The 12,164-nt window shown below is 27.0% G+C and overlaps 2 protein-coding genes across 2 annotated transcripts; both read left to right on the forward strand.

Moving 5' to 3' along the window:
* The first annotated feature begins 3,660 nt into the window (after nucleotides 1–3,660).
* On the forward strand, nucleotides 3,661–5,297 carry LOC101253736 (protein MIZU-KUSSEI 1-like). The gene is made up of 2 exons (XM_019216007.3): nucleotides 3,661–4,518; nucleotides 5,257–5,297. Exon 1 carries the CDS (start codon nucleotides 3,748–3,750, stop codon nucleotides 4,513–4,515), a length of 768 nt encoding a protein of 255 aa, XP_019071552.1. The 5' UTR covers nucleotides 3,661–3,747; the 3' UTR covers nucleotides 4,516–4,518; nucleotides 5,257–5,297.
* Nucleotides 5,298–10,189: 4,892 nt separating this feature from the next.
* LOC101259388 (protein MIZU-KUSSEI 1-like) lies at nucleotides 10,190–11,431 on the forward strand. Its single transcript, XM_004249706.5, has one exon. It carries the CDS (start codon nucleotides 10,436–10,438, stop codon nucleotides 11,240–11,242), a length of 807 nt encoding a protein of 268 aa, XP_004249754.2. The 5' UTR covers nucleotides 10,190–10,435; the 3' UTR covers nucleotides 11,243–11,431.
* The last annotated feature ends 733 nt before the right edge of the window (nucleotides 11,432–12,164 follow it).

The raw sequence follows: 12,164 nt of genomic DNA on the forward strand, positions 1-12,164 counted from the left end.
AATGCTCATAGTTTTTTTTTTTTAGCAAAAGTGGAAAGTTAAAATAATTAAAAATTAAATATACTTATAAAGTCAAAATTTAAAACTTATCATTGATTGAGGGATTAAAAATGCTATTAACTCATTTCTTCTTAACAAATGATTTTCAAAATAAATTATTAGCATGTAGTCTAATCCTAACTTAATTAGTCACGTTAATGACGACGAGTCCATATACTATATATTGTGGATTAAATTTAATCACACGATTAGTGCATTACGTTTGCATGTCTAACTAATTTATTTTATCAAACCCTGTGCTTATTTGTTTATTCCTAAATAATTTTCATCATATATTAGCTCTAATATTTACTATTCTTTTTCTTATATAAAATTATTTGTCTCTAAAACATATTGAGAAGACAAAATTTACTTTATTAGGAAGACAATTAGTAATTCCTTTGTCTCTTACGCCACGAGGGTGTTTGATTCATGGGTAAGAGTTAATAGTTTCGAAATAAAATATAAAAATACTTTATTTTATATTTTGTTGAATTTTAATTTCTCAATCGATTTAGTAATCACGATTTTGACATACCTTATTAATTATACTATGTTACGGTTTTAAATTTTATATTTGGTTGAAAATATTGGCCTCCATGACGTGTTTTATTTTATTTAATTTTCTAATGTGAATATATATTGAGTCAAATGAAGATGACAAATGCTTCAAGAAAATACGATTAATGTCTGATCTCAGAGATAATTAAGGTCAATTGATTAATCATGTCCTTAAATATAATTTATAATTGGGTTAGTTTACCAATTTGATTGGCCATAATACAAGGCCTATTTTTGAACCGTCCCAATATTAATTAAATGTTTAAGATGAAGATTTTGATTACGTATTTAGTTGAATTGTTATAGCAACGATTGAACGAGAACAACATGAATTTGGCTGAAATATGTAATTAGAGATTTTCTTTTTTCTTAATTTACTATGGACTAATTATTTAAATGATAAGAAAGCATATTAATGAGGTTTTTTTATTTGTGAGGCTCGACGTCGAAAGTCTCAATTGTACATTGACTCTTTTTTTTTTTTTGAAAAAACAGTAAGGAATAAAGAGATTAAATTCTTAGACGAGACTAAATAGCAACTGACAGTTCCGATGCGCTTTTAACCTATTTTGATTAGGCATAATAAAGACTGAACTTCCTTTATGGAAGAGGATCCTTTATCTTCGGGGGAAATTCCTATATTTTTTTTTCATCCTCTCTGTCTATAATCTATGTCAATTGATCTTATTCGGATGAGTTACACTTTATTTTGTTGTGAAAAGATGCTTTAAATATGAGTAACTTTTAAAAGAATAAGTCTAATATTAGATGAAATTTTTTTTATTAATAAATAAAAAAAATGAGTGAGAATATATATATCTTCGCCGTTCGTGAACCTACTAATTTGCATTATATTTGACCTTAATCTGCATGCTCCTCATACATGCATGTCAATGATGTCATCTCCTTCAATATGTGCTTTGTTTTCATCAAAATAACCACATAATTAATTTAGTTGGAAATTGTCAAACTGAATATAGATATGATCTAGTTTGTTTTTTGTTTTTTTGGGGGTGGGGGGAGGGGGAGGGTGACTAGTGATCTAGTTAGTATGTACCAAATATTTAAAATGCTACAAAAAAGAGTTGCTTGAACAGTAAACGCTCTTTATTTTTAACTTTTAAAATTATAAGTTTGACTTACAAGGAAGCAGAAAGCTTGGAACTTTGAAGAGGTGTAAAAATATTTTTATTAAGAGGATATTTCAATTGACTTAAAAATTGGTTAAATTTATTTTTAAGTCAGTTTTTAGTTTTGAAAGTGCACAAAAATGACTTCAAAAGTTTTTGGCAAGGTTAAGTGACTTAAAATAAGTCTAAAATTATTTGAATAAGTCAAAAATCAAAAGTAGATATTCCCCCTACTTTTTATTTTTTAATTTAACATCATCTCAATTTGACTTTTTTATTTTGACATAATACATAAACATGACCTTAACTTGATATCAGTTGACAACTATGACCCTTAATTTTGAATGTGCAAAAGTAAACACTTAAACTTGTATAAAATTGAACATGTAGTCACACATGTACTACATGACACCTTGCATGAAAAGTTTGCGTACTACGTGTATCAGGTCATATGTAGGATACGTGTGTCTACATGTTCAATTTTATACAAATTTAAGTTTTTATTTGTGTATATTCAAAAAAGATCATATTTATCAACTAACACCAATTTAATGATCATATTTATGTATTATGCCTTTTATTTTTGACTTAAAAATTACTTTTTTAAAAGCTAATTTTAACGGGCTTTAACACTTTGGGATATAAAATTTTTTTCGACGGACACGCACTGAATAATTGGGCGAGTCCACCAAAGTACTCATGCTCCATCTCCTGAAGGAATCCTAGCCGTTCATTCTTAAGCAAGATCAAATCACGCCGGCAAAGGCACAAAAAGCTTTCGGTAGATTATAATTTATAATCATCAAAAGCAGCACGTGTAATCTTGATTAACCATTTGAAGGACCACTTAGAGCATGTTTAGCTCACCTTAAAAGCTGGTCAAACTGACTTAAAAGTTGGTTTTTGACTTATTTAACTGTTTGGCAATATTCAAAATAGCTTATTTTAAGTTTAAAAAAAATTTATTTTAAGCCAAAATTTAAAAACTGGGGTAGGAGTGCTTTTTTAGCTTATAAGTTGTTTTAAGTTGACCACATTTTTATGTTTTTTCCCTTAATATTTTTATACAATCTCCAAATTACCCATATAACCCTAACATCTCTTTCTTCTATTTTTCCCTATTCACGTTTGACATAACAACTTCAGCACTTTTATCCAAACGCATAACTGCTTATTTTAAAAATAAGTTTCAGCACTTTCAAAAGTACTTTTTTAAAGCTGCTTTTATTAAGCCCATCCAAACGGGCCCTTAATCATCACCCCTCTTTAAAAAAATTTATTTAAAAAAAAAAATCCTGACAATATAAATTCTTTTACATGATTTAACATTTTTAATAACTTAATGTAATTGGTAACTTAAATTATTTTTAATATTATTAGTATTACTTTATTGGTCATAAGTTCGAATTTTACGCAAATAAATTAAATTAAATTAAGTTAAATTTTTAAGTGAAAAAGGTTTGATTTCTCGTATAATATTTGAGTTGATGCTTTGTTTTTATGAGATAGTGATAAGACATGCATATATTATGTTCTCTTCATACTTTATTTATGGAATATTAATTTTACTAAGTATGTTATTGTTATTGTAATATTATTTGAGTTAATAATCTATCGAAAATAATTTTTTTATTTTTTATTATAAAGAAGACGTATGCATATATATCAGTTACACTATTTTTCAAAAATTATTTGTGAAATTACGCTGAATATATAAAACGCCAGTGAAAGAGGGTTTGAAATAACAAATTCATCATGATATCATCCATAAGTTAGCCTAAAGGTTTGACTCCAAACTTATTTAATCATAAAAATACGAATTAATGCATGAATGATGAGCATTATTTAAATTTTTGTACAACCAAACAACACATAATTCTCACTATTTTCCCTTTATATAAATTGCCCACTTCCAAACATTATCATCATCATTTTTTCAACTTTTCTTTCTCCATAATTTCTCTCAATCTTTTTTTTTTTTTGATCTTTTGTTTAATTTCTTTCTTTCTTCTTTACAATGAAACAATATGAACAAACATTTCCAAGTACCCTTCCAAGAACAAGTAGTTGTAATAGCTCCAACAAGCTTATAATTCCATCAAATTACCTAAATTCAACCAATTCTCCGTATACTAATTCTTTTATTCATCAAAAAAATCGTGGTGAGGTCAAAGTCAACTTTAATTTTCTCAAGTCTCTTCTAAAAATTATTTCCTTCCATACTATGCTTCCAGCATGCATGTTTATTAATTTCCCTACACATTTTACACAAAATTCATGCCGGAAAGTCACCGGAACTTTGTTCGGTCATAGGAGAGGCCACGTCAGCTTCGCCATTCAAGATCATTCCATGTCATCAGAACCGAGTCTATTGATTGAATTCGCCATCTCAACGTCTACTTTGGTCAAAGACATGTCATCGGGTCTGGTCCGAATCGCATTGGAATGCGAGAAAATGCCACGTGGCAGCAGGCAATTGAGGCTACTCCAGGAACCCAAGTGGGCCATGTATTGTAATGGAAGGAAGTGTGGGCACGCGCTTGCCCGCGCGTGCACAGACTCCGATAGGCATGTGTTGCGCACCGTGCGGAACGTGTCGGTTGGGGCGGGAGTGATTCCGGTTGTGGGTGATGGTCGGAAGGGCGGCGAGCCGGAAGGTGAGTTGATGTATATGAGGGCTAATTTTGAACGAGTCGTAGGAAATTGTGACTCGGAAGCTTTTTATATGATGAATCTTGATGGAAATGGAGGACCTGAGCTTAGTATATTTCTTATTAGGACTTGAAAAGTAAGAAAAAATTCAAATCTATATATGTTTGTATCATTATGCGTGTTATTTTATATTGGATAAATAAATTTAGTTTGCCTTGGTGTTTATCGTAAACGTTCTTATTTTTCCATTTAATATCGTATTCGTTTTGAACTTGGACTAATTTAAATTAGCGCCCATTATTAAAGAAAAGAAGTTTATTTGTTATAGTTGAAATTGATTTCATTTTCTCCAAGTTTTTATGAAAAACACATGACATAGATTAAAATTAATAATTATAATTAGTTTAATTGAAACAAGGTTCTAAATCATAGTAATCCCACATTATAGCTAGTAACAATTATTTTACCCATAAATATATATATATTTTAAAATCTCTGTTCCTACGTACTTTTTCTAAGTCGTTTCCCATTTTCTTTTCTTTTTTTCCCTTAAATGACAGAAGAATTTTATTTAGATAATAATATGTTCAGCAATACAAAAGTTGAACTAGTCTTTGCGATATAATTTTATTCACATCTCTTTCTAATGCATCTATTATTAGAGAAACAAAGTTATAATATTTTTTTCTTTGATTTTACTGTGAAATTTATCTTTTAATTTTATTGTCAAACACTTCCTCTTTTAAATTAATTATAAGTTAATAACTAGATTCCTTTTAATTATTTTTATAACAATGTCGATGATGCTCAATTGTGCTATTTTAATAATTTCTAAAAGCTATTAATCACGAAGATATTTTTTTTTTTTTTGCAGCCATGTTTTTTGGTGTTGCCAAATTCATTTTACAAAGAAAATTATTTTGTCACGAGAGGAGAAAAGAGATCACATGTGTGGAAGTTTATAAATCTGGCAAAAGGAGAAATAACAGGAAAGTTCTTAAATTAATAATTAGTATGCATTTTATTGTTGTTATTTGTTATATATTGTATTGTGTCGTTAGTTTAAATATTATGTTTATTTTTATTATTATTAGATTTTATTACGTCGTTTAAATTCATCTTTAGGTAGTAATGGAAATTTTTGTTATGTAACGACTAATTTGGTGTGATCACGTCGTTTTTTTAATATTTTCTTCTCATTTATTATTTAATGATCTTATTATACCTTTTTGTAATAATTCTACTTCATACTCTACTTTTCTTATAACTTTATCATTTAAACTGTTCATCTATAACATTACTTAATGACTGAAAATAATTCAATCTATCTAAGCTTTGTGTAACTAAAATAATACATTACGATATAACATAATTTTATACAATATATTATAAAATAATAAATATCTTGTTTCAATTTATTAAATTTAATTATTAATTTTAATCTATATCACGTGTCTTTAGTTTAAGTAAAAACTTGAATACAATGAGACAAAAAAATTATAGAGGAGCTCCATTCAAACTTTAGATATCTATTTTATGTTATTTTTTTTCTATAAACAAATAGTGCTAAGTCAAAATCCACATGGAAAAGTAGATCTTTGTCCTTTTAACAATAATGCATTTTCGAAGATATGCAGTACTGCAAATAAAGGATATATGCAAATATGATATTTTTAAATATATATATTGAGAAGAAGTAAGATATTTTTAGATATTAATTATTAATTATAAAGCAAAAGAAAGGATAGAAGACACATTAGGTGTAATTTAATGTGGATGAATAATGTCCACCAATTTTATTAAGTGTAATTTATTGTGGATGATGAATAATGACCACTAATTTCTTTATTCAAAATCTTAGATTTATACACTTAGCATTAGAAAAGAAAATTAATTTTGTTTTAGTGTACTTCCTTTAAATTAAGGATCTTGAGTAGAAATTAAATTAGTCGAAGTTTAAAGTGATAATAGACATAGATTGTCATTTTTCACTAATTGTCTTTTCTATATAATTATTTATTAGTAATGACTCTTTTTTAATATGTCTTCTTTCGTAACATATAAACTTTATAGACGATCTAATATTAATTTATAAAATTAAATATATATTTTTTCATAACATATAAATTTTATAGACGATCTAATATTAATTTGTAAAATTAAACATATATTTTTTCATAACATATAAACTTTATAGACAATCTAATATTAATTTGTAAAATTAAACATATATTTTTTCATAACATATAAAATTTATAGACGATCTAATATTAATTTGTAAAATTAAACATATATTTTTTCATAACATATAAATTTTATAGATGATCTAATATTAATTTGTAAAATTATATATATATATATATATATATATATATATATATATATATATATATATATATAAAGAAACATAAGATTCAAATCTACTCGATCGAAAAGTTAAACTTGATTATATTTACACATCTCTTAAAACAAAAATAAAATATAAATAAAAATCTATAAAATCATACTTGCTAAATCAACATATACTGGAGTGTATTAAAAAAATTTATTCGTGTTTTTCGACCATCTAATTTATAAAATACGTATTTAAATAATTTATAAAATGATTGTTTATACTAAATATATATGTAAAGCAATATATTTATATTTTATACAATGTATATAATAGAGTGTATCTGTGGCGTATGCTTTAGTAATGTTTGGTAAATAAACGTAAACGTAAGTTTCTCCTTTTTTATTATTATAATTCTAAAAAAAAAACTATATTATATAAGGATGTATAATGCATGGGATAAAATTATAATAATGGTGCCAGGTGTCGACTAGAGATATTTTCTTCAGATATTTGTACATATATTCTCTGTCTTTGGATAAAACACACAAACATAAAATAAATTAATTAATTAAAATAAATAAAAAAGTATAAAAATATCTTCGACAAGCCGTGGATTAATATATTTCCCAGCCTAGTACTTTTCAGTTGGTTTATAAATACAGCTATCCACTTTTTCAATATATTATCATTATAATTAGTTGTAGATATTTTATTATTATTATTATATTAAACTTGATTATACAGGGAAATGGATCCAAAATGAAAGTTTTTCACATGGTCAAGATGCACTTTGTTAGGCAGCCAAAAATGTCAAATTAGATCAGTACTCACTGTTAATGTTTAATATAACTTATATATAGATGAAAACAAAAATAATCATCAATAAATAGAAGGATATTTTGTTTATTAGTGTTTTCACAAAATTATATTTCGTTATTCTTATAGCAAGTTTAAAAAATACATTTTAATGGGTTTATATTTTCTTTTTAATTAGGGGTGTGTATCGATTAGTTCGATTCAATTTTTAAAATTAATAATTGAATTAATAAGATTTTTTTAATTGATTTTTCGATTTATTTGTTTTGGTACTTAATGATTTGCCTTTTAGTTTAACCAATAAGAAATACTTAAAATATAAATATATAACTTGTCTAATAAATTTGACGTGACAACACAATAATATAACTTTACAAATGATCATAAAATAGAACAAAAATAACATACATGAAAAGAACTAAACAAGTGTAACACGTACAAACATAAATTAAGAGGAATATGATTCTTAATTTAGTTTTTGAGATTTGTATAATGTAAAATTGTGAACTCAAAGTCATTGTGAAGCGTGAACTAGAGATTAATTGACAGTCAATGACCAGTAAGTTATTGAGATTAATATTTAATATTCATGTACAAAGAGAAGTTGTAAATTACTTGCCTTAATGGATTATTGATTTACCCAATAAAGCAATATTAAAAACTAATACCGAACCGATAATCCAATGATTTTTTTTTATAAAACCATTAAAAACCCGTTAACCCAACAACAACAAAACCAATAACACTTTTTCGATTCGATTTTTGCACACCCCTAAGGTGAATTGTTGAACATTGTTTCGTTCAATGTAATTATGAAACTAATTCAATTATAACTTAAAAAAGACCCTTCGGTTGACTCAGTGGTTTAGACTTGAGACTTTCATAAAACCACTCAAATTCGAAATTCCTTGTCAGCAAAAATGAAAAGTTTACCTTCTGAACTGAGTTCGTTGTACTAGACTTGTCTAACATAGATTATCTTTCTCGTGTGATTTGCATGTTATTGCACTAAAATAAAAGTTTTACGTTATTTAAAAACAAAGGAAGAAGAAAACAAAATGAAGTTGGATTATTATTAGTCTTAGATTAGATCGTAATAGTGCAATGGTGAAAGATTGAATTTCACATGCAAGTTAAAATAAATAAAAGGACAATAATCTTGGATGTTGCTACTAAAATATTAAACTCCATAATCCAAGGAAGATGTGTATGTACAACATAAATTATAAAGAAACATAGGAGAAAATAATAATAATGATGTTGTCATTACGTACGTGTGTCAAAAAGTGCAATTTTTAATAATGTTCAAAACTTTAAGTGATTTTGTTTTCATGAAATAAATAAATATCATAAATATTTTAAAGAAAACTTTATTGAAGAAATGAATTTCGAAACTAATATAAAATCAAAATTGCAACTCTTGATGTGAAGATAGTCAAACAAAGTAGTTGTTTAGTGTTTAACAATAAATTTAGTTAGAATTATGTTATTAAAAAATTGGATTCTTGATTTTGAAAAGTAATAAATTATTATTTAAAAATAGTATTTTAATAAAAATTAATTCACATTTTTGTGAGTGAAATAAGAAGAATTAATTTTTTTAAGATAAATTTTTTTAAAAACTGATCAAATTTTATAAATGAAATAATCGACCAAAGGGGTTAAAAAAAAAAAGTCGATGGACTTGGCTTGTATGATAATATAGCCATACGTGTTACAATTTCGAATTATGTGCCAAGCAAACTAAATTTTTAATATTGAAATGAAAAAAGAGAGTAGAATAACCTATTACCAATATCCACAAGTTACGCAAATCTAAAATTTTTATTAAGAGATTAAAGATATAAAAATTTAATGCTTAGGATATAAATTTAAAATGTCAAATTTTAATCTCTAAATCAATATATTAACCTCTAATCTTATAATTGTGAGATTCAAATTAATATATATATAGATAATCTTTAATCAATTCGTGTTGGATCAGGATCCGATTCAGATATTTCATAAATGTTTTATTTTGAAAGGTAGATCAGGAAAAAATTAACGATATTATAACAGATCTAACAACAAACATTTCAATCAATAATTTCATTCTCCATCGAAATAGGATTAAAATCGCAATAAAGAAAGATGGATTCACGGTGGGGTGACAACACGCCTAAGTTTCCAAAGTTAACTAGTGAATATGAGATGTGTCTCTTTATATGACTATGTTGAGGACAGACAGAGGTTTAGGAAGAGCTTGATAAGGTCGAGAAAGTGTGTAAACTCCCATAATATTGGAATTAATTTGAGAATTGTAAATGAAAGTGAGTTTGATATGGAGCAAAGTCATGGTGTGGCTATTAGAGATGAATTCAATATTACCTTATACATACAATATATTTCTTTATCGAGGAATTCAATTGAACACCTTCAGCCAGTGTTGGCGGCGCTAAAATTCTCACTAAAAAGATCCAAAATTTGGAAAAATATAATAAACACACTAACTCAACATCTATATATACATATAAAACATACTTTTAATTACATATAAATATAATTTTTTGCTAAAAAAATATTTATTCGAATCCTTAACTATAAGCTGATTCCACTCGTACTCTCAACCTCGTCTAAATCCGCCCTGGCGCAAACCAAAGATGGGCTTCCATTAAAAAATTATGTGTATGGGCATTATTTTAAAGTTTGAATAGACAAAACATGCCATAAACCTCTATAGTTTCCCTTTATAAATATGTATTGCTCACATCCAAATATTTTCATCATCTTTTCATCCTATCTTTCTCATCATTTCTCTCAATTTTGTCCAATTTTCTTATTGGACAAAAACTTTATATTAAAAATCAAATCCTCATATTATCAATCTCCTTTAATTTGTATTTTATTTTTCTAATTTACAAATATGATGATGGTGAGACAATATGATCAAACATGTACCCTCCCAAGAACAAGTAGCAGCGATAGCACCAACAACTTAATTCTCATTGCATCGGAATACCAAAGTAATTCTATCGTTCATCACGATTCGAATAATTACTTATATAATTCTCCTATTCCTCAAAAAAGTCGTGGTGGAGTCAAAGTCAACTTTAAGTTTTTCAAGTTTCTTCTTGTAAAAATTATGTCCCTCCGCACTATGTTTCCAACATGTTGTACGTGGCTTAAATATTTCCCTACGACTTATCTTACGCATTATAACTCATGTCAGAAAGTCACCGGGACTTTGTTCGGTCACCGGAGAGGACAAGTCAGCTTCGCTATTCAAGATAATTCCACGTCATCGGAACCGAGTTTTTTGATTGAACTCGCCATGTCAACTACTACTTTAGTCAAAGACATGTCATCACCACTTGTCCGTATCGCGTTGGAATGCGAAAAAAGGCCACGTGGCAGCAAGCAGGTGAAGCTCTCCCGAGAACCTAGTTGGAATATGTATTGTAACGGAAGGAAGTGCGGGGACGCGCTTTCGCGTGCGTGCACCGACTCCGACCGACACGTGTTACACACAGTGCGGAATGTGTCGGTCGGGGCCGGAGTGATTCCGGTGGTTGGTGATGGAAGGATGGGCGGTGAGTTGGAAGGTGAGTTGATGTTTTTTAGAGCTAATTTTGAACGAGTCATAGGAAATCGTGACTCAGAAGCTTTTTATATGACGAATCTTGATGGAATGGGAGGATCCGAACTTAGTATATTTCTTTTAAGGACTTGAAAAAAAAAAGAAAAAAAATAGAATCCATTTTTGTTTCATTATGCATGTTTTTATTTGTTAAATAAATTTAGCTCACCTTCATGTATGTTGCAAAATAAAATACATAAGCCTTCGATGTTCTTATTGTATCATCTTGTTGGTTTTTATTGAATATTTATATTTAATTTAAGCTCTAACTAATTTAAATTATCTCACATATAATTTGAGATTTGTATAATCTTTAATTTCAAATTCTCATCATAAATAAATAGTGCAAAAGTCAAAATCACATGGAAAAGTAGACCTTTGTCCTCCTAACAATAATGCTTTTTCTTTTAAAAAAATATATTATGCAAATCCCACAATACTATTTTTATTAACATATATGACAAGTTATCAAAATAGGAAAAAGATATAATTAAATTAAAAGCAAAAATATTGGAGTAGACTCATTGGGTGTGATTTATTATGGTGGGATGAATAAATTATAATAATATCCATCCATTTTTAATTTAAAAAGCACTTAAAATTGAAAAAAATAAAATCCTATTTGAAATGTTTCCCTCTTTAACTAGCCTCAATTAGGAATCAAATTAGTTAGAGCTTAGAATTACACTAGTTATTTTTCATTCGGTAATTGTTTAGTTTTTAAATCACAATTTAAAGATCTCTTTTAAATCGATTGAAAATTTGTTCAAAATACTTAAATCATAATTATAAATTTGCACATTATATTATATATAAAAATTAAATTACGATCTAATATTTATATGTAAGGTCGAGAAATATATGAGGAAATATTCGTAATAACTTCTATAAACAAACAAAATCTAAAATGTGACCTAGAAAATGATATTTGTGTAAGTTCATAAAATATATTTACAATGTATATTATATAACCGAGTCTAAATATAGTGTATTTTATATTTAAATCATAATATTT

This window comes from Solanum lycopersicum, chromosome 10 (assembly GCF_036512215.1).
Source record: "Solanum lycopersicum chromosome 10, SLM_r2.1".
Taxonomy (NCBI): Eukaryota; Viridiplantae; Streptophyta; class Magnoliopsida; order Solanales; family Solanaceae; genus Solanum; species Solanum lycopersicum.

Bases quoted from the DNA above. Each gene is read 5' to 3' on its own strand.
- LOC101253736 (XM_019216007.3), top strand. From the start codon at position 3,748: ATGAAACAATATGAACAAACATTTCCAAGTACCCTTCCAAGAACAAGT.
- LOC101259388 (XM_004249706.5), top strand. From the start codon at position 10,436: ATGATGATGGTGAGACAATATGATCAAACATGTACCCTCCCAAGAACA.